Raw genomic sequence first — 22,625 nt, 5'->3', positions numbered from 1 at the left:
CCTGCCCAGTCGAGAGCGGTCACCATCATTGCTTCCTCTTCTCAGGGGACATGACAGCTCACCCACACTGTCACCCAGTGGCGGCAGGTGAAATATTTAATTCAAGGTGCATAAATATTTGCCCCAAATATGCCAGAGGGGCTGAGCGTAGCGAGGGAGCCGAAACCAAACAAGGAGTGTCGGGCAGTTCTTTCCCCGTGAGCATTTTTTGAACTATGTGTTAACATGCTGCATTTTACAGCACACTTTAAGTGAAAAATTGGGCACAGAGTCAGACAGTTTGCAATTGGATCCGTGTGTGTTTCCAGTTAGTTTCTTTGCCTGGCTGGTATTATTTGGAGGGATTTATCTGTGTTTTACTTTGATTTCCAATCTGTTTTTTAGCTTGTCTGCAGCTAGAGTTCCCTGTCTTGGTGTTGTAGTCCTTTGTTTGTGTCTGGCTTTCTTCTTTTTCCCACCCCACCACTTAGCAATTGGCTAAGGCAGTCAGGTGTGTATTTCCTTTTGTCGTGGCAGCCCTCTCTCACTGCTTCCCTCTGCCTTCTCCCATTCACCTTCATCTATTCCCTGACCCTCCCTCCCCACTGCCTGCCCATTCTGTTTTCATTGGTCTGTGTCCCCCACATGTGACCCGAACAGCTGCATTTCAGAGGCCCGCCAAGGGTAGACTTGCCCAGGCAGCTGGCTAAGGGCCAGAGGCAAAGGGCAGCTGCCTGGGGCAGCTCCTGTCCCCTCTTTGCCCTGTTTGCCCATGGTGCCCCAAAACTGTCTGCAGCATCCTTCGGGTAAGAGATGATGACTATATTCTTATTCCCCTCTGATTTGGTAACACATACATTACTGCTAACGCCTGTGTTTGACTAACAGCTCTCTTCTGTATAGCAACCTTTTGAATGCAAGTGCATGTGCAACGTATAATCACTGTACTAAAGCTAGAGTTAGAGCATAGCCACCTTCTTGGAGATAGAGGCATCCTAGCCCTTCGTATTGTATGTAGATGAATTTTGAGGGTGGACAATGTATTGAATTTAGATGAATTTTGAGTGAGGGAAGTCAATTATGGGCCTCATTACAAGGGTAGCAGTAGCGAAACATAAAAACACAGAAAACTACAAAAATAACTGCACACAACACTAAACAAGAATCTAAGCCAGCCACATGCACATCTCCACACACACTCACACACCAATCCTCACATAGTGACTACCAACTAAAAATAAATAAGCACCTAGTGACTGGTTTTCCAAACTGAAGCTACCAACAGCACATCAAAGCTCTCTTCCTCTTTTCCCTCTCAATCTCACTAACAAAGCTGTGCCAGCTCACCTTCCTTTTCAGGTCTGCGACGTCCCCAAGAGGCCACGAAAGTGCCAGTGGTGCACGGTATAAGCCCCAATAACGTAACATAAAAATATAGGCCAGTATAAAAAAATGGCATTGTGGTTGTGCCTATACAGTTTCATTTTGGCCACACCAATATTTGCCAATATTCCCATATTAGAACATACTCATGTTTGCTTTGTGTGTAATGCCAGTAATGACACTATAAGAAAACATGTCCCTGCTGGTTCTGCCAATGTATGGCAGTATCCTCACTTAAGAACATACTAGTTGGCTTTGCCATTAAAAATGCCATGCCACAGTAGCAAAGGGCTGGATTGGCTGCACTAAAATGCCAGTCTAGCCACGCAATAACACTTGTGAAGCCTGCTTTCTCAAAGATGCCCAGTAAATAATTATGCTGTTACGGCATCATTTTTTACTGGGCATCTTTGATTTTGCCATCCCCCTTACTCTCTCCATGGTGGGGCCCGGCACAAACACTCGAGCGTACTCTTCCTCACACATCCACTCAACATTCACTTGCTGATTCACATAGCACTCGTGTGCACCCATACACCATGCACTTGCTCATTTGTGCATGCACCCAGCACCCACCCATGCATCATACACTCCTTCACTTGTGCGCGAATACATATTAAATACATTATTCTTACATTTAACCCTGGTCCAGACACTGCTCCTCTTCATGCAGCAACCTCCCAAGAAACACAAATGCCATCCGGCTCTTGCACCACTGGAACAGGAACCAGTAAGAAAATAGTGCTTCCTGGTTCCTGCACATGCACGCAGGAGGCAGGCCTCTGCTATTCCTCCACGCCAGACCCTCTGAATGTGCTGTGAAGCAGAGGAGCAGCCCCACGCACATTCAGAGATGCAGTACCCCTGCTTGCATCTCCAATGGGTTATGCAAGGGTGGGGAAGCAAAATGCCGTGTCCTTGGATGGTCCATGGGACATGCACGCTGAGGAGCCACATTTTCCTTTGACAGTTTAAGCCAGCCCAGGAGCACTTCCTCAGCTGGAAAAAAGGAGCTGGCAGAGCACTTACTGTTTACATTGGGCTGGCTCGGCTCCATCCTAATGGGCAAGGGTACTGGTGGGCCGGCACCACCCTCCTTGCCCATTACAGATGAGCCTCCACTGCTGGCACCAATTGAAAGAGGTTAATGCATCTGTTACAGTTTTTACTGGAATTTTAGCATATCCAGCAGCCTGGGCTGTGGGACAGCTGTAGTTGGACTCTTGATGATTTGAGTCTTTTATTAATGGTAGGATTTTTACATAAAATAAACTATTGAAGGATTAAAGGTGTAACAGCAAAGAATATGTATTTATGTCTTGGATTTTTGAAGCATGAATTTAGCTGGGAAGCGGCGGATTGCTGTACACTGCGAACACACCCAGTGGTTTAAACTTTACAGTTCAATTCTGGGGAAAGGAGAAGTAACAGGAAGAGGGTTGGATTGGTCCCGAGTGCACAAAGTTCTAGATGTTGAGATTTGGGGTCGAGTGAAGAATACTAGTGCTAATGAGTTTCTTGCTGACACTATTACAATAGCTTGATTTCCTTAACTTGTATATTTTTATTTTCGATTTCAAAAAGCGTATTTTCCTTTTTTGCTCTGCAGGGTTTTTATAGCCAATGTTTTGGTGTTGAGGCTGTGGAAGTGATAAAAGATTCTGCTCCTGTTAACAAAGCGAAGCTGGATCCTAATAAGGTATGCAGAATTTAAATTAATGTGTCACTAAAGTCAATACAATGTATAAAAAGAACCCTCATTAGTACAGAGGTACCAACTTTGTCGGAGCAATGGGAAGCTGAATGTGCAAAAGTAATTTGTAGAACTGACCGCAAAGCTCAGCAAGAGAGCAGCCATTGTGATTGGTAGCAGGAAAGAAGACCAAGATCTTGAAAAGCCTTCCACCTAAAATGGCAGCTTACACTGACATTCCGATTATGTTTTGCATATGAAGTACCCTACTCTAAACACTATGCTCCGTTACTTCTGTCCAAGGGGAGCGTCTCATGTTACCACAGAATAATTTCTGTGGTTCACCGTTTTTGCTTCCCCACTGAATAATAGCAGTGGGGCATGTTCATGGGCAGTGGGCGGGTGGAGCAGAAGGGCCACACGATACAGGAGAAGGGACCAAGATTAGAAAAAGGACAGGAGCCAGAAATGTCACAGGTCAGATTTTAGATCTGAAACAACACTCCCAAGGCAAGCAGAACAGGAAATACCCTCATTCTAAAGAATGGTTCAGGCCGGAAATAGTGCAAAAATAATATAAGAATCATGAGCACCCAAAAAAATAGGGTAAGGAGGAGATTGGGAGGAGACTGTGAATAGGCAGAGTACAAGCACGATAAGGGCAATGACGGCATCTAATGGTGCACAATTAAGTAGAGTAGGTGGGTGTGGGGCCAGTGTCCACAGTCATGCACCACAGACAGATCACCTGCAATAACATGACCCTGTTCCATGTCTAAGATGAATGGATGTGTCCTTAACACAATTAGAGGGGGAAGCAAGCATGTGTTGGCTACCTAGGCTCAGGGGCTATATGCCTGAAGTGGAATCTGTGTTTAAGCACTGCTTGTAGAATGTAATCTTTCCATGAAGTAGTCTGGCGGTCTAGGTTGACAGAACACCTGGCCCTGGTCATGTGGGGGTAATGCTTAGTACTCAAGTATGCAGGAATGATAGAGGTGCTTCAGAAAGCACTGTGCCCTCTAAGGATTGGACCTGGAAATGATATGGCCAAACAGTCATGATTACAGAGTGGACAGGATGTTGATTGTTATTGTCCTGCAAAAGGTTGTAGGATAATTGTTAAACATATTGATGATGCTTTAACGGCCATGGGGGAGAAAGAGTAAATCTTATGCATGTTTTTAGAAATTAACTGCCCCTCAATGATTGTACATACAGTGGCTGGTCTCCACTGACATTACATAAAGGAGACGTAATTCTCTGATGACTACTCAGACCAGGGCAATGTATGATGTACAAAGTGATGTGGCAGTTACCGAGTGCTTCTCAGCATACATACAGTCATGTCCATTGCAATATGTAAAAGCAAAATCAAATGTCTGATCATTTAAGCAAATTGGTCATCTTCCCTGTCATTTCTTGCATTCTGTGAATTGGGAACTGGTTGAACAGGTTGTAGGATAATTGTTAAACATATTGGTGATGCTTTAACGGCCATGGGGGAGAAAGAGTAAATCTTATGCATGTTTTTAGAAATTAACTGCCCCTCAATGATTGTACATACAGTGGCTGGTCTCCGCTGACATTACATAAAGGAGACGTAATTCTCTGATGACTACTCAGACCAGGGCAATGTATGATGTACAAAGTGATGTGGCAGTTACCGAGTGCTTCTCAGCATACATACAGTCATGTCCATTGCAATATGTAAAAGCAAAATCAAATGTCTGATCATTTAAGCAAATTGGTCATCTTCCCTGTCATTTCTTGCATTCTGTGAATTGGGAACTGGTTGACTGGTTTATAGCCGGATCCTTTTGAAGTCCTCTTTCTTTTTCCTTACAGGCCTACATACAGATTACATTTGTAGAGCCCTATTTTGATGAGTACGAAATGAAGGACAGGGTGACCTACTTTGAGAAGAATTTCAACCTGCGTCGCTTTATGTACACCACGCCCTTCACTCTGGACGGGCGCCCGAGGGGTGGCCTCTGCGAACAGTACAAGCGAAAAACCATCTTGACGACCATGCACGCCTTCCCCTACATCAAAACAAGAATCAGTGTCATTCAGAAGGAAGAGGTACAGTTTTGTCCCTCAAACGGGGAGAAACTAGGGAGGGAAACGCACACAACGCACAAACCCATCCAGCAACAGGCTTTGGGGCCTGCCTGCAAATCATACAGGGCTTCAGATATATAAACCATACACGTATCGAATAAAAGATATGCACCACACTTCAGAAGTCAGCAATGTTTTCTGATGAGATGGCATTTTAACTTATCTATTTTCCTTCTTGTTAGTTCATCTTAACCCCAATCGAAGTTGCCATTGAAGACATGCAGAAAAAAACACTTGAGTTGGCTGTCGCCACGAGCCAGGAGCCGCCAGATGCCAAAATGCTTCAGATGGTGCTGCAGGGTTCTGTTGGCGCTACAGTCAATCAGGTAGTGATTCACCATATCCACGCTGTGCTTTCACATACATTTGCAGTGGTTTTGTCTTAGTCACTTCGTATTTTCCAAGGGTTAATATGTAAAATGCCATACGAGCCTGGCTTTACCTTGCGGCTTGGTTTTCCAGTTGTTTTTCTTCTTTGAAACACCTACAAATGATTATGGGCCTCATTATAAGCATGCCGGTCCCGAGTCTGCCGGTAGACGCAGTGAACCACCAGCAGGCCTGACCAGGCCGAGAATTCACTCAATCACAGCAGTGCCTGTGATTCAGGGGCTCCCATCCCATAGGACTCCATGGGATGGGAACTTACCGCCATTGTCAGCAACCCGTAATATCCCGGTAACACCGGGATATTGGGCACCGGTAACGGTAAGAGGAGTTAGCCGGTAACCCGCCGGTAGCACCGGCAGGTAACAGCCAAACTCCTAATGAAGGCCTGTATGTTATCTTTCTGTATTCATAATGTTCTCCAGAACTGCTAGGACAGTTTTTCTGAAGTAAGGCTTATCTTAAGAGGGAGAGAGGGCTGTAGAATTAGTACAAAGAAATTGTATTATACATATGATCCGAAAAAACACTAACACATTATGGGCCTCATTACGACCCTGGCGCTAATGGGTTAACGGCGCCGTAAAAGGCTGCAGCGCCGTTAACCCATTAGCGCCTTACTACAAGGTCCCTTTGCGGGACCCGACCTGAACGGCTGGTCTAGACCAGCCGTTAAAGTAGGGACCGTATATTTTATATACAAGCAGACCAAGAGATTCTCGTGAAAGTAAGTACTATCATAAAGCATGTAAACACATTATAAAAACACAACACTGCTTTAAATACACAAATCAAAGCACAGACCTTATTTAAAAACACCTAACAGTATTTCTAGGTAAGTCAGACCTTTGTATACACATTCAGTAGAGGGCATTCTTGGGGAGTAAAACCATAAGTTATTTTCAAATTACTTTACAGTAATACAAGGGTAGCAGACCCTGTCAGTTATACTGTGGCGCTCAGCAAGGAAATCACATAGTAAATCAACTGGACATTATACTATACAGAATAGTGGGACACTTATTCCAGGAATGTGCTTTTGAGATCAGTGAAACACAGATTGAGATAATCAATAACTCTTCTAACTTATTTTTGGATGGCACACAGCTAACTCAAGGTAAGGAAAACCTCTTAATTGTTTAAAGGAGCTTTCAGCAACATAAAGGCAGATGTTAACCTAAGACTCTTTTTCTGTCTAAAACAGACCAGGGAAAGCAAAACCCAATGCTACTCTTTATGAATGACTCAAGGTTATTCTAGGTAGGTAAAACCTAAGGTAGACGTATTCTGCACAGGCTAACAGAAAGTCAGGGGAAGCAAGACCCAGTTGGGGCCGCTCATACATTTATACTAACAGGAATAGTGAAGTGGAACCAACAGCATTACTTTTGGGAAGAGGCACAACCAAATCACAGGTGAGTAATAAAACCTTACATCTGCTTTCTTTTAGAATGGGGAAAGAGTTTCTAAGGAAAGAAAGATGTTACATATACTTTTCAGAATGGCAGAACATTTCTAAGGTAAGTAGTAACTTTTGTAACTGTTCACTCTCTGAGTTACAGTTACCAACCAACTTCTTTTACAAGGAAGTCCCTTTTGTACACTTGTTATTCTTTTCAAGGCAGACCCCTTTTCTTATCCAGTCCTTCCCTTATTCTATAGCATGAGTTCACTCAGAGGCAGCAGAGGGCGCCTAGTGGTCTAGGTGCCAGCTGGAGGCAGGGTGAGATGGGGGTCAGTTGCAGGCAAAGTCAAGATTTCCAGAGGAAGACTGTTCAAACAAGTAAGTGTTTCACTTTCCAGTTAGGTGAGGGTCCAGGGACTTCAGAGAAGAAATCCTAGGAGGATTCTGCAGTGGGTCTGGGTGAACTGGATGAGTGGCCTCCCAATCACAGAAAACATCCCAAAGCTATACAGAGATCAGAAAGGCTTAAGGTAGGTAAAACATCCCAGCAAACACAGTTCGTAGCACAGAAGAAGAGTTGCAGCAGGAAGACGTCAGGATATGCAGCCAAAAACCCGGTTGATGGATTCCTTTCTCAAGAAGATGGAAGACAGGCCTTTTACAGCAGGCATCACATGGGGAAGACTCCAGACAAGAATTACCTCACGGCTCTGTGGATTTAGCGCCTTTACAGGAGCACAGAAGAAGACAGAATATCACTGGTCGGATTCTCGTCATTACAAAGGTCCAGCACTCTGGTGAGGGGACTTTGCGGATCTGAATTGGGCCTTTGGAGATCCGCACAATGGCTTGAGGTCCCAGGGTATTGGGGTATTGCAGCCCTCTCAAGGTCGTAGCACAACGTGGGATGCAGGTCTTCTTCAGTCTAGTGGGTCCCATCTGGCTGTGGGTCGGGGTTGTCTGTTTCGGGATCCCGAGGTCGATAGGAAGGAAGGGCTACAGGAGGCTCTGGTTACACAGCAGTCTTTCCCGTAGCTGGAAATAGTTTCAGCTGTGTTTCTTCATCTTCCTCTTCGGTTTTGGTTCCAGTGATCGACTACCTCTTCAGCTTCCAGCATTAGTCTTTTATGCAGGAAACCAGCCAATCAAACAGCCATGCAACATTCAAACTTGGGGGTTGACAATCCTTTCAGGACAGCCAACCTTCCAGTTTGAACTTGAGTCTCGCAGTCAGGCTGAAAGACAAAGGGCTGCAGAGTTTTGGACTCCTCCCTCGCTTCCTGCCTTCAGACACTGTGGGGCCTGGGCAGGGAATCCATAGGATTTCCCCTAAAGATAAAGTGAACACAAAGGAATTTCCCAAGCTGGATGTCAGGGGAAGGAACAGGACAAGGAATGCTAAATTGGTGAAAAACGAAGAGAGTGGCCATTTTGGTAAAATTAGCACCCTTTGGAAGCAGCCTGTGGTAGAGGTGCAACTTATTAATAAAAAGGTACACTTCCACCAGCCATTAAAGGTAAGTTTTTCCTTGTAACATAAATGTTAAAATTAAAATGAGAAAGATGATATGCAGTATCTCCCCAGCACTCGACATAAGGTGTGGGGGTGGGGGGTGCTGGTCGCACCTAATAAAATGTAAAAGGGATCCAAAGATCCTTTCGACCCTTGGGAGCTGTAGTTCTCACAAGTTTAGCCAGAGAAAGTTAAAATGATAGCCCCTAGGGCAAGCCAGCAACAATAGGCACGCATTGACAAAATGTTGTTAAAGAGGATAACTTTTAAAAGACACTATGGAGAGTCTTAAAAAAAGACACTCATAAAAAGAGTAAAACATTTTGTGAGTATGGAAAAAGGTTCCCACTCACAGAGGTATAAGGAAAAATAATCCACCAGTAACAGCAGAGAGTTCTGGGGTTGACCCAGGTCAGGAGGATTTATCATTACTATGAAAATCTTACCTAGTAGGAGCTCCGTTGTAAGTTAGGCGACATCAAAACAACAGAAATGGCACTGGCAAGCTTGCGTGCCTGATGATAACCTCCAAGGAAAGGTACTCAAATGGGATGAGGAGGGAAGAAAACATGACTGTTCACTTTGTAGAGGTCCTATGCTGCGGCAGGTCAGTGCAAGGACTTGCAGTCCAAATGCAGTATGATCGAGAGCTGACTGAAGACATAACTGAGCGAGTGGAACAGATCCTGAGGGAATCGTTGATGCCAAGACCAAAGTGGTGCTGACACGTGTTTCGATCTTACAGGTCTTTTTCGTGGCACAATCCGATGGCTGAGACGCACTGAAATTGAGAAGGTAACGACCTTGGTGACAATTAAGAGCAGGGCGGACCCAGCCCCGACCAACCCTCTATCAACCCAGGACATACTGGGCGAACCAGATACTCATGCACAAAGCATATATGAATGAAAACTCAGGCCCCACACCCACCAGCCTTGAAAAAGACCTGTAGGGTCGAAACACGTGTCAACACCACTTTTTACTCTTTCAATTTGAAGAATTCAATTGAATAAAATCAGAAAGAAACAATGAACTTTGTGGCCCCTATTTCTCCACTCACCTGAACTAAAAACAAAGGAAGAATCCTATATATCCAAAGTTAGCACACGCGCCAAACGAGTACAAACTAAAACCAGTCTTCTATGTAGGGATGACTACTAGAAAGTCGAAGGTCCAACTAAAGCCTTACACGCCTTTCATTCACGCCATGCCTCATTTTCCTTAATTTTTACAGTTGAAAAGCTACAATTCCACAGCCCCTTCCCTCTCCACCATATGAATACTATAGCATCAGAGCCAGCATGGATTTTCATGCTCACATAAATCCCGGGGATTCTTATGGAGTACACTGGCTTTTCACACTGGCAAAAAGCAGGCAGACTCCACATGAATGCATTGTAAATGCCGACTGCCATGTGTACATGTCAGGTGGCGTTTCGATAATTTGTGTACACCGCCTTTTTATTCTCCCCTTTTGCACTCCACCATGCAAATCAGGAAAATGTGACGGCGGGGACCCGTTCACGCATAAGCGCAAACATAACATGTCTCTGCTGCCGAATTATGGGGACTTGGAATATGAACTCCACCCGCTTTTGAGGGCATCCAACTTTTTTCCCCGGGACTCCTCCTCAATGTATTTTCTACTCTGCTTATTTTCCTTCTCTTTCAAAATGTTCATTTTGCTTTTCTCCATCTTTTGTCTCATCGTATTCAATATTTCCTTGTCTCCTGCTGCTCTTGCTCCCAACACAATTTATGACTTTTGACGCGTTCCTGTACATATTTTCCTGGCAGTGACCATTGCCTTTTACTTTTGCTACATGTGATGGCCTTCAAATCAGAGAGCGATTGTGCCAATTGCATTCCTTTTTGTGTGCTTTTCAAATTCAAAATTTAATGAATGGGTGTTGCACAGCGAAGCAGGAAGCGGGGTTGACTTCTCATAAGTGCAGTAGTTTGTTGAAACAGCATCTAGTTATGGAGGTAAAATCCATGACAAATTGAATAATGTACCCTTTGTGGTGTATTTACATATATTTAATATTTAATTGTTTTATCATCTATCAATGATTGGGGCACGGCCAGCACAGGACACATTTTGTAATGTGCTGTATCGTATGAGCACTAACCTTCTCCTTGTCCTGAGCTCTACAAACACTGTGGGCCCTTTGTCTCATAAGCAGTAAACCTTTGCTAGTCCTCTGCCCCATGAGCACTAAGCTTCTCCTTGTCCTGAGCCCTACAAACACTCTGGGCCCTTTGTCTCATAAGCAGTAAACCGTTCCTAGTCCTCTGTCCCATGAGCACTAACCTTCTCCTTGTCCTGAGCTCTACAAACACTCTGCGCCCTTTGTCTCATAAGCAGTAAACCGTTCCTAGTCCTCCGTCCCATGAGCACTAAGATTCTCCTTGTCCTGAGCCCTACAAACACGCCGAGCCCTTTGTCGCATAAGCAGTAAACCTTTGCTATTCCTCTGTCCCATGAGCACTGAGCTTCTCCTTGTCCTCAGCCGTACAAACATGCCGGGCCCTTTAATCTCATACGCAGTAAAGTTTTCCTAGTCCTCCCCTTTGTCTCATACGCAGTAAACCTTTCCTAGCCCTCTGTCCCATGAGGAGTGAGCTTCTCCTTGTCCTGTGTCACGCAAGCACTGCGATTCCCCATGAACGAAGTTTCTCTTTGTTATGTGTCTCTCAAGATCTATGATACCCCATGGCCTGAGCTTCCCCATGTCCAGGAAATCATGAAAAAGACAGCACAGGCACCTTCCATCCTTGTCGAAGGAATAGACCTACCTTGGATTGTAGCCAGAGCTCCCACACTCTGTGCCCTCCACACATGTACAAGCAACGGGCAAAGTAGAAGATGATTGGAGCGACTGGGAAGACATAGCTTGGGACGGGGCTTTGGGGACAGGCAGGGAAGAGATGGTGGAGATGAGAGAGAGGGCTAGAGGAGAGGTGGAGAGAAGAGATACAGAAATGAGATAGAGAGGAAAGATGCGGAGGGATAGCCTCAGCGAGGGGTAGACAGAAAAAAGACCATCCTAGGTAAGGCCATGTTTTACTCCCATTTCTATGTTTTCCCTACATATTGTAGTGTAGTATATTCCCATGTGTAGCTGTGTGTCCAGCACGCTGGGCTGCTATATAGGTCTAGTCTCCCACAATCCTGTACTTTAGGAATTCTGTTCAGAGCACAGCACACAAAATGCAAAACAGGAGCATGGATTTGTCCCTGACACCCGTAATAAAAAATGTGTTCATGAAATGTGAGGATTCTAAAGCACAGAGCAATACTCCTTGCTTCTCGGATTCCAACCATGATGCATCTCCTTCTGTGTCTTGTCCCCAATAGGGTCCACTGGAGGTAGCCCAAGTGTTTCTGGCTGAAATACCAGCAGACCCCAAGCTCTACCGCCATCACAACAAGCTGAGACTGTGCTTCAAAGAATTTATAATGCGGTGAGTATAGAGGACATTGTATCACGTTCAGGGAGCGGAGCCGTTCATTCATTTCTCGCTGCTTTATGGATGGCGAGAAGGTTTGCAGTTCCATCCTCATTTACCAGTGCGAGGAGCAGGGGCTGCTAGCAGCCCTTTGCAGCAGTTTGCCATTGGTTGCTTTATAGATGGCGAAAGGGTTTGCAGTTCCTTCCTCATTTGCCAGTGTGAGGAGCAGGAGGGGACTAGCAGCCCTTTGCAGCAGTTTGCCATTGGCGGGTTCTTTTCTGGTGTATTTCCACCGTGTTTTCTTTGAATTCTGGCTCCTATTGTTTGTTAATGGTAAAAACTCTTAAGCAGTTACCCGTGTTGCAGCAGTCGACTGACTGAAAATTACTATTTTGAAAGAGGCACATCAAGGCAAAAAGAGTGGCAAGCAGACTCGGGCGGTCCTAATGGGCAACATGGAACCCTGATCGTGTGGGCCATTTTTGCTTTTTTTTTTCAATCAAAGTCAGACTGTTTTTTGCCCAACGTGGGACCGTTTTTTGCCCAAAGTGGGTCCGTTTGATTAATTACTGGTAGTTTGAAGCAATAGGGGTCATTCCGACCCTAGCGGTAGGGGGTTAACGACACCGGTAAGGATGCCGGTGCCGTTACCCCCCTGCCACCCTATTACGAGGTCCCTTAGCGGGTCCCACCAGGACCGGCTGGTTTTACCAACCTGTTTTAGCAGGACCCATTAAGGGAATATGGAGCTAATAACGTAACTGCAATTTGCGGGCCCGTTATCAGCTCCTTCCCCATTCCCATTGAGCCAAATGGGGGCTCAAATGGGAATGGGGAATGGTTTTCGAAATGGGGACTTACCGGGTCCTCATAGGTCGGAATGTCCCGGTAAGTCCCCATTCCGACACCACGGACCCGGACACGGGTTTGGAGGCAGCCATGGTGCTAATAGCACCATGGCTGCCTCCAAACTCGTAATGACCCCCAATGTCATTGTACAATTAAGGTTTAAAATGCTCTTTTTGCAACCCATTTTACTAAAGACTCCGCCTTCACTTTTTCTTTGAAGTGCAGGCTGATTTTATGCCACAGTCTCCCGGCCCACCGTGCAAAGTAGCAACAGGATTTTCATATGACATTTTTTACTAAAATTAATTATTAAACAAATTCTTGAATATCTTACAAGGTGTCATCTGCAAGTGCCTATCACAGACTGCCTCTTCGCTAGATAAACACACGCACAGCCCCTATAAACATAGTTATTTATTTTGCTCAGCAGAAATCTTCTGCCCCTTTCCATACAATAAGTGACAAAAGGCTATGCTTTTCTGCTCGCCAGCAAAACAGGAATTGAAATTGTTCTTGCGCTTGCTTTATTAGTGATAGGTGTCTTGGCAGCAACACTTGCACAACATACACTTATATGGAGGGGAAGGGGTAGAGTGGGGCACACTTAACTTGCATGGCATTACAGATTAGGCCAAAGTTACTGTTTAACATCGGGAAGTTGCCTACCAGCATGGTTAACTTTTCTTACAACAGTATGGCCTTTTTTATTGGCATCATGGGCAAAGCCTACATGATGAGTTGTTTTACATGGGGTTACTGCCCTTCACTGGTGCAGCCAGTATGTATGTGTTTTCTTAAAGTGGAATTATTTGTTTTTGATTTATTTATTGGTTGCTTGTTAGGTGCTTATACAATAAGAAAATACTGTTTCAAAGCACCCACAGGGCAAGGGAGGGAGCAGGAGTGGGAAATACATTAAAAAACAATGTTTAAGAGCAGTGGTAGGAGTAGGGAAAAAGACAAGCCTACTATGCCTTTTGAGTATTCAGAAGGTGCAAGTGCAGCAAGGAAGAGGGCCGAGGGGGAAGTCCTGTGGAGTCTGAACTCATGGGAGAGCCACAGATGAAGTGCTAGGAATGTTGAGTGCTACATGGCTTGAAGCCGCGAGAGGTGTAAGTGCAAGCCTTCAGGGCAGAGGGTGTAAGTGCAAATGCAGCAGATAGACAGGAGCTGGGCCGATTGTATGTGGGAGGTTAGGGCTCAAGGATGCATAAGGGCCCAGGACACCAATCACAGCAACTGTGGGATTATCATAGGAGAGAAGAAGGGAAGGTGGAGGTAAAGAAGAGAATCTTAAGGAGTTTCCGGAATTTAAGAAGAGGCTTCTCAAGGCACAGAGGGAGGGGGAGGCTGTTCCATAGGAGGGAGCCAGCTGAGGAAAGTAAGCAACCACTTACCCTATGTTTTGCAAAACGCTTTACACACAGAGATTTGGTGCAAGAGGAGCGTAGTGGTCTAGAGGGAGAGTATTTAGTAAGATACAGTTGAAGATAGTGTGGTCCGTGGGCCCAGACTGCCTTGTGGATAATGCAGAGGAATTTTGTGCAGCAACCGGAAGCCAGTGAAGACTTTTTAGAGCAGGAGAGATGCAGTCCCTGGGCTTAAGGCCAAGGATACGTGTTGCTGCTCTATTCTGGATTAGCTGGAGGGTCACAGAGTGGAAAATGGTAGATTCAGGAAGAGGCTATTTCAACAGTTAAGCCTAGAGAGAACCAAGGGTTAGGTAACATTGAGCCTCTGGGCGAAAGTGAGAAAAGGGAGAATTCCTTTGGGAAGGAAGAGCTGAAAGTGGGACTAATATCCTGACTGTGAGGGAGGAAGGAGAGAGGGGAGTCGAAGATGACTCCAGGGTTTGTATTTTTTATATAAATAGTATTTTTTACTGGTAATATGGGCAAATCCAACATGATGATGTACTGGCAGTAAAGGCATTTTTGTTGCAGCCAATATGGACATATTTTCCTACAGCAGTGACATGGCATTATGAGCAAAGCCAACATTAGGAGTGTTCTTACAAGAATTTACACTGCCCTACATTGGTGCAGTCAGTATGAACGTGTTTTCTTACAGTTACATTTTTAGTGGCATCATCAGAAAAGAAAACATGATAAGTGTTCTTATGTGGCCATACCTGTCTACATTGGTGCAACCAGTATGGACATATGTTCTTGCTGTAGTAAGGCATTATTTGTAGCATTAAGAGCAAAGCAGAAATTATTGTTCTTACATGGGGATACTGGCACATCTGGGCACAGCCAGCAAGAAAAGCCTTCTTACACTAGCATGATATAGGCATGTAATGTGTACAAAGGCATCAACAAAATTGCTGGAAATTGCCCCTACGTGCTGTTGGCGCCCTGACATCTGCTGGATGTTTTCTAGCATTACCTTCCAAAACTGATTCTAATTGTATGGCTTTTAGCCACCTTTTCACAATAATTATGTTGTGAAATGCACAATTTTAACTGATTATGTTTAACAATTTCTTGGGGGAGAACCCCCACTGAATCCCTGTTGGTTTGCTGCGGCTCCAATACTACACTTGGTTGCTTGCACAAATTCATGGAAAATATTCACGCCCCTCCAATGAAAAATTCACCAGCAGCCTCTGAATGCCGGTGCCCCCTCCAGTGTCACTTGCTCCCCTAGCACAACAGCCTGCCTCTGCCACAGGGTGGAATCTGTGTCTAATCCACTTCACCAGAACAATCTACGTCCACGCCACAGCCTACAGATATAGGCCAGGCTCTTCTGCAGCACTGCATGTGGCAGAAGAGTGTGGAAACAAGTTATCCAAACACCCTCAATGACACAGATGCAGGTGGGCTCTGCATTTGTCTCTCACTATCCGCATTGTCATGTGGGGGGATTAGGGGTGGAGGCAGGCAGTGTTGCTGCAGCAGTATGTGTATGCAGGGACACCACAGTAGGATGTTCATCCTGTCCATGCCTAGCAATGTTCCTGCAAGCATGACGGGCTGTGGATCATCTGCACCACCCGCTACCTGGGGCAGTCTCCCAGAGTAATCCTTTGCAACCCCAGATTGGGCCTCAAATATTCTTATGGCATTGGGCGGTGCACATGTAGGCAGGGGCGGGTGACAGGGAAAAAAAACGGGTTGTTGCTATTTTTTCTCTCCACCTTGTGCACGCTCCTGGCATTTAGTGGAAAGGAGTATGTAATGGGTGTAGCAAATCCTTGCCAATCTACAAAGAGCTGTTTCTGAGGAGAATCCGCCAGGGATGGTCTGAATGGAACCAGTGGCTGAACTTAAACAGGAAGCGATCCTTCTGAATACGCAGAATGAGCATCTGTGTGCATATTGCACCAATGGCTCAGTGAGGAGATTGAGCAAGGTGCATCCATCAACACAAGGTCCTTAAAGGCGTTCACTTGCTTCCTGTGTGGAGCAGTTAGCGGCCAGCCTGCCAATCGTTACATGTGTTCCACACCCCAGGGAATTTTCCTAAGCGGACATTTAAAGGCTGGACACATTCCTGCCACCCCTCCCGTCTGCTGCGCCCATAACAGTGTTTGTAGGTAAAAAGTTTGAATAATTTGCTCGAAACTACCACGTCTGGAAAATGTGCGAGTGAGTTAGCTTGAGAAACAGACATTTGTATATTTTGCATCACCATTACATTTAGTTCAAAGGAGCAGCCAGTTCCATTTCATTTCCAGCTGTTTCTTCACTCTGGCTCTATGGCTGCCGCCGGAAACCCACTCTTTCATTTCGGTGCCATTTTCCACAACCTTGTTTGCATCATTTCTCGTTAAATCCGAGGGACATGGAATATTGCCACCGCTCTTCCTTACACTCATCCTTTCTGTTGCCTGTAGACAGGCAGCCTTTTCTCTTTGTTAGTTTCTGCCTGTAGAGGGCGTCCATGCCTTACTACCCAGTCCCCCGACGTCACCCTGTGGTCCTAGTCCAGCTGTGTCCCATTATTTAACTGGTCCCTCCTGTTATTTTTTCTAACATATTCATGTTTTCAAACTTAATTGGTGCAAACCTTTATTTGTCAAACTTAAGTTCTTTATTGGGTTGTCTTTCTCATGTATATGAGTCGTTTTTACCTGTTCAGTGGCCTAGTGCATGCTAGGCTCTGCTCCATGATGCACATACACATCGTATAGACACTCATTTCACACACAGGGAATTACTGGCCTAAGGCAAACTCCCTAAGACTCACTCCACGCTCCTACAATTCCGAAAAGAACTCAAGACCCACCTCTTCAAGGACTCTCTCTGCCTCAACACCTAGGTCATCACATTGCCCCTCGTGCCACCTGACTCGCTGCACGCCCCCACCCCTCACCTCCCTGCCACCACCTGTTACAGCTGTACCCCTCCTCTATGCCCCTCTGTATTCTTCCTCTCTACTCCCCCTCCGCTGTATAGCGGTTGTGTTGCTACCTCTGAAGTAGCGCTCTGTTACTCATCTGTACTGTTTGTATACCTCTGTAAAGTGCTCCATTATGTATCTGTATTGGTGTATACCTCTGTAAAGCGCTCCATTATGTATCTGTATTGGTGTATACCTCTGTAAAGCGCTCCATTATGTATCTGTATTGGTGTATACCTCTGTAAAGCGCTCCATTATGTATCTGTATTGGTGTATACCTCTGTAAAGCGCTCCATTATGTATCTGTATTGGTGTATACCTCTGTAAAGCGCTCGGCTTCTTCTGAAAGCGAGGTCCTCCCTCAATAAATACCAGCATAAAATTAATCATTATAATAACCAAGAGTCTATGGCCCTTATTCACAGATGGTTTTCCAGTGGGGTTTTGTCATTATACAATTCTTCTGTGAATTAGGCCCCTTGTCTGGATGGCATGGCTGGAGCTGGTATCGAGGTGGCTTTACCAAATAACTCTTACTCTCTACGTTCACAAAGCCAAACCCCAGGGCTTGGCCAGTGTTTGTTTAGGGAGCAGGCATGCAAGTCCAATACACACAACTCGATCATGGAGTACATAGGGAACACACACTTAGGCGACCAGTGCAGTGACGGCGGCTTTGAAGTGTAACTTTCGTGATGGAACACTTTGAAGCATTGTAGGGTACTTGCGAGATATGTTGGCGTAAAATACTGCCAGTGGCTCCCAACCTTGCCATCCTTCCATCCTGGCCCATTCCTAAGTCTAGAGTTTCCTTGTGAGTGTTGCTTAAAATACATAGGGGCTCATGTGTAATGAGGCGTCATGTAAGAAAAATGCATAAAATCCTTGCAACAGGTCACGCCTCATTCTCAAGTGTTTGTATGGCGAAGAGGAGGGGCAGAACATAACTTACATTTCTACCACTCCCCTCCTCTCTACCATACAAATACTCCAGCATTTGCTGAAGCAGGGAGTTTCATGCCGGCGCAAATGCTGGGGATTCCTATGGAGTCCGCCCACTTCAGAAAAAAGCTGGCGGGCTACATGGGAATCCATTGTAAATGCCTATTAGGCGTACATGGCAGGCTTCATTTACTCAGTTTGCATGGCAGATTGCAAGAGGGCAGCATACACACGTGTGTGCCAACTTTTTGGCCTCCCCCTTTGCCCTCCGCTATGCAAATGATGAAAATGAGACAACGGGCACCCATGTACGAGAAAGTGCACATGTAACGGGTCCCCAACTAATTACGGGGACTTCCAAAATGAGCCCCATAATGGGAATGGTCATGCAGACTGACCTTTCATTAAAAAAAAGGGCAGCATTTCCACGCCTTTGCTGCATCTATTTTCCATTAGTGGGGGCACCCGAGAGCGGTGCGGTAAACGAGGAAAAAGAGGCACAGGTATGGAACAGAGCCGTTCGGAGACCAGAGAAGGAGAAAGGCCTGCGAGGGGTGCATAGAACACAGATGGGCAGGAGAATCACAAGGTACAGGAAGAACTCTGGTGGATATAATAGTGCGGCAGAAAAATGAAGAGCAGACTGCAGTGAGGGGGCGAGACAGTGGCGCCCACAGAAATGTTTTATAGGGGTGGCCTGATGAGGCCAAAGGAAATCTTGGGGTGGCACACCAAAACAAACACATAACTGAATTTCAGGAAATCTATTATGCCGATGCAGCATATAGTCCAGTTGAAAACTATGTATATATGAGAGTTAAGAAATTGCATATTGATATAATTCCATTGATTATTTAACTGTTAACTAATTAATGTACCGGATGCGCTTACACTAATACCAGTACGGTTCACATTTTGAGTTTCACAATCCTGCTTGTGCTATGTAAGGAATATGTGATGTGTATATGCATGTTGGGCAATGTATTGTTCTTCAAATAGAATAGTTGTTCAACTTTGACTTGAAAAGTCAAATATACAGTTTTAAATTAAAGGAGCACATTGATTGTAAGGGACCAAACATTTACTGAGAACCCGCCTACCACCTGCACCTGCCACCTTGCTGGCTGCACTACCTTTTGTATTGTTGTACCCCTTGCTCAGCCCTTTCCACTTTTCCCATCTCCCTTGCACTCCCCCCCTACGCTCCACCCTGCACTTGCGCGTACTCAGTGTCACTGGGCCTGAGTAAGATCGTTGTTTTGTCTTCCCTTGTTCCCTTCCCTTGCCTTGTCGCGCTCGGAAACACTTGTGTATGAGCGCGATACAGCTAAAATATCATATATCATATCATAGCCAGAGAATCCTCTAAATCCTCACTCACAAGTTTTTCATTGCCAACATGCCTATCAAATATGGTGCACTCAGCAGGGTTTGACTTATGTAGAAATAGAATACTAGATGTATCTTGTCTTTGGACTGCATTTATGATGGGAATACACCCAGTACATTTTACGCATTGGTCTCCACAAAGGAATCTTAGGGAAGACAGGTTGATGGTAAAATGAGGGTCTACCAAAAGGCTTATTTTCAGTTTCTGAAATGGCAGTTCTTCTGTCGTCCCCAATTTAGTTTTAAGAATGTTACTTGTAAATTTGAGCAACACATCTTTCCTTTATTATTTTCTGTTTCACTGAGAACACAACCTAGGTAAAGTCACCACCTGTCAGTGTGCATAAAAAACCCAGGCAATTTAAAAGTTAGACTTTCTTAGGAATACTCCTGTTCTTCAGACTGTATCTCCAGACACACTCTGCTTACCTCTCAGCTCTGAAGTGCTTGCTTCTTGCCTGCCTGGTGGAATCATCTCTCAGCGTTGCAGCCCAGGTCTCCTTTGCATGCAGTACCACTGACAGCCTTGGGCACACCACATGAGTTTCTCTTTACCTCCCTGACCCGCACTTGTGATAACCTGCTTCTCTGCCGTGTGGGCACAATACACCAGCACGGGAGGAGCCTCGGCTAGGTGAGACTACTGTTGCAGTAAGGGGTCCAGTATAAATACATAATACATTATAATTTCCATAATGCAGTGGATTCCCTTCCACAGCTCTCTAATGATGTTCCTGTTTCACTTTGGGCTTTTAGAGATGCGATTGCCTTTCCACTGGCGCTTTGACTCCATGCATTGCCAGTGAATGGTTGCGTTACATTTAAGATGGCTTGCTTTAATTTTAATGGCTCTGGGATATATCTGCAGTGAAATGCAGCTGTATAACTGGCCTGGCCCTGGGTAGCAAGGTCATGGGAATGCACCTCTGCTAGCTTGCCAGCAGTGTGGCTTATGGGCTCCCCTTAAAATGATGAGATCCGTAGTGTGGAGGTGAGGCTGGCTGTGGGCTACCTGCATCGGTTCCTGCATGGCCCCTGCTGCTGCTGTCTGCCGGGCCGTCTTTCTTAGGTGCGTGCAAAGAAATGCACCACTCTGCGGATAGGGGAACGCACACTTCTGGCTCACTCCCCTGTCCTGGGCTCACATTTGGGGACCTGCCCAGGCAAGCCACCGGCACCTGGAGCTGGCCAATTAGAGGACGCGTCCCACCGCCCCTACATCCATACACAGGAGTGCTGTCTCTCCCCTGCTTAGCCGCTTGCAGGACCGCCTGTAATTTGAGCTTGGCAGCCTTGAGGTAATTCAATTTAGGCTTCAGCTTAAAGCAAGGAAGGGAAATAAAGTGCAACATTTCTCACCAGAGCCAAAAGGCAAAACAGAAGGAGTTGATCGAGCCACTCACAGGATAGGCTCTGTTGTAGCCGAGAAAAGAGAAGTGACGGTGGGGGCGCTGACTGTGTGTGCACTAGCACCGCAGACATAGATGGGTGCAGGGTAACTGCTGTGCCTCTGGGAGCTGGTCAAAACATCTATTGTGTGGTCTGCTGCTCTGAACATGGTGCCTGCACGCTGCTACATGGGTGTGACGTCTGCCAACCCCAGAGAAACAGACAGAGGCAACCTGGAGCCACTCGGCACTGCCCAACATATGGGCCACACACACGCATTGAATACAGTGGGACACACGTTGCAACGACTCCCGCCCTGCAGGCTATATGTTCTTGGCATACATTTTTTATGCCTTAATTCATTCTCTTGCCCCAGACCATCAAAGGCTGTGGGACACAGCAAAAAAGGAAAAAATAAATCCTTTTTTTCGCACTGAACTGGGCATGTCCATGCACAGTTCAGTGCGAAAAAAAAATATTTTTGTTGCTTTTTCACGGGGGTGGCCAATAGGGGGGCCAGCCTTTCTATAAGGGTGGCCGTGGCCCCCCCTTGGCCACCCTTTGGAGGCGCCCCTGGGGCGAGAGCACACAGAGGTAGAAGATGGAACTGAAATCCAATATTAGCTGGGGGGCTGTGGTGAGAGGATTGTGCAGTGGTAGGCTGAGAACTAAAGGAGATAGATATGCGTGCCAAGAAGCAGGACAAAAGGAATGTGGAGGAAAACATCAAGGAAAACATATCTGTGTAACACTTGCTGCAAAAGCATTTTTAGTTTTGGCTATTAGGGGGCAGCTTAGCGACACCTATAAGACAAAACTATTGTATTAGAGTACAGATAGGGAGAAAAGGCATATGAGGTGGGACACAAAGTTTGCAAGTGTTGTTTGGTTATTTGCCTACCCAGTTCCTGCCCCTTCCTCGCCCAAAAACACCTCCTCATGGTAACTCTTTGAGCGCACTTTAATCAAGCCTTACCATCAAAGTTTGCAATGGAAGTGCATGCCAGGGTTTGTAAAGCAGCAGACCTATAATTAATGGCTTAATTGGCGCTGAAAACGCACTACCGGTGTAATAAAAATGTCTTAACCAAGTCTGTTGAAAACCAGCATTGGCAAAGCCAACGGTTTTGGCTTGTGTATTAGACATTTGGCAGGAACTGCTGTTAGATGGTCATGTACTCACACTATTTGGCACCAGCTAGTTAACAACACTATGGCAGTGCCTGGCAAGAATTGGCATTGCCAATGCGTGTTTAGAATATACTCTTCTTTTAATAAAAGCGAGCTGTGCTTGTTGAAATACCGTTTTACTCTCTACTTCCAAGAGTAAGGAGTACAGTTCTTGCAATCCAGTGACTGGGGTCCTGGCTGTCTGGGTGGAAAGGTGTCCTTGTCTGCTCTCGTGGCGTTAGTGCTGCTCCATCTTCCCGCTGCCTCTGTACTTGCGGTGCAGAATGCGCCCCTTGTCCCCTGCCTTTCATCAATTCTTTCACCTCTGCAATCGCTCCTTCATTGGCATCACCCGTGCACACTGGCTGCCTAATAGCCTGTAGTATTAACTGTTCCGATGAAATTGTAAACCACGATGAACTGCCCTGCAGGATCCACTTTTGAGGAGATATTTTTAATGCCCCTTGATCTTTTCTTTGTAGTAATTCTCCTTTTTCCTCCATTATTGCCGGGGCCCAAAGAAGCTTGTTATTGGTAAACTACGCTGCGAAATATAGTTTGTCTGTTCCTACTTCCAGGCCAGCATCCTCTACTCTCTG

General features: G+C 45.6%; 1 protein-coding gene across 2 annotated transcripts in view; it reads left to right on the top strand.

The window, feature by feature from the left end:
- The window catches only part of DOCK8 (dedicator of cytokinesis 8), a 1,170,453-nt gene that overhangs the window by 1,116,802 nt on the left and 31,026 nt on the right, over window positions 1–22,625 (top strand). For both annotated transcript variants that reach the window (XM_069625758.1, XM_069625759.1), the window contains 4 exons: window positions 2,972–3,061; window positions 4,904–5,140; window positions 5,362–5,505; window positions 11,846–11,952. In XM_069625758.1, coding sequence (XP_069481859.1) covers window positions 2,972–3,061; window positions 4,904–5,140; window positions 5,362–5,505; window positions 11,846–11,952 — 578 coding nt within the window. The remainder of the gene's footprint in view (window positions 1–2,971; window positions 3,062–4,903; window positions 5,141–5,361; window positions 5,506–11,845; window positions 11,953–22,625) is intronic.

The sequence above is a fragment of the Ambystoma mexicanum genome, chromosome 6p (assembly GCF_040938575.1).
Source record: "Ambystoma mexicanum isolate Mex_15411 chromosome 6p, UKY_AmexF1_1, whole genome shotgun sequence".
In the NCBI taxonomy this organism is placed as follows: Eukaryota; Metazoa; Chordata; class Amphibia; order Caudata; family Ambystomatidae; genus Ambystoma; species Ambystoma mexicanum.
The sequence above is the reverse complement of the archived record's forward strand: the minus strand, read 5'-3'. Positions and strand labels throughout refer to the sequence as shown.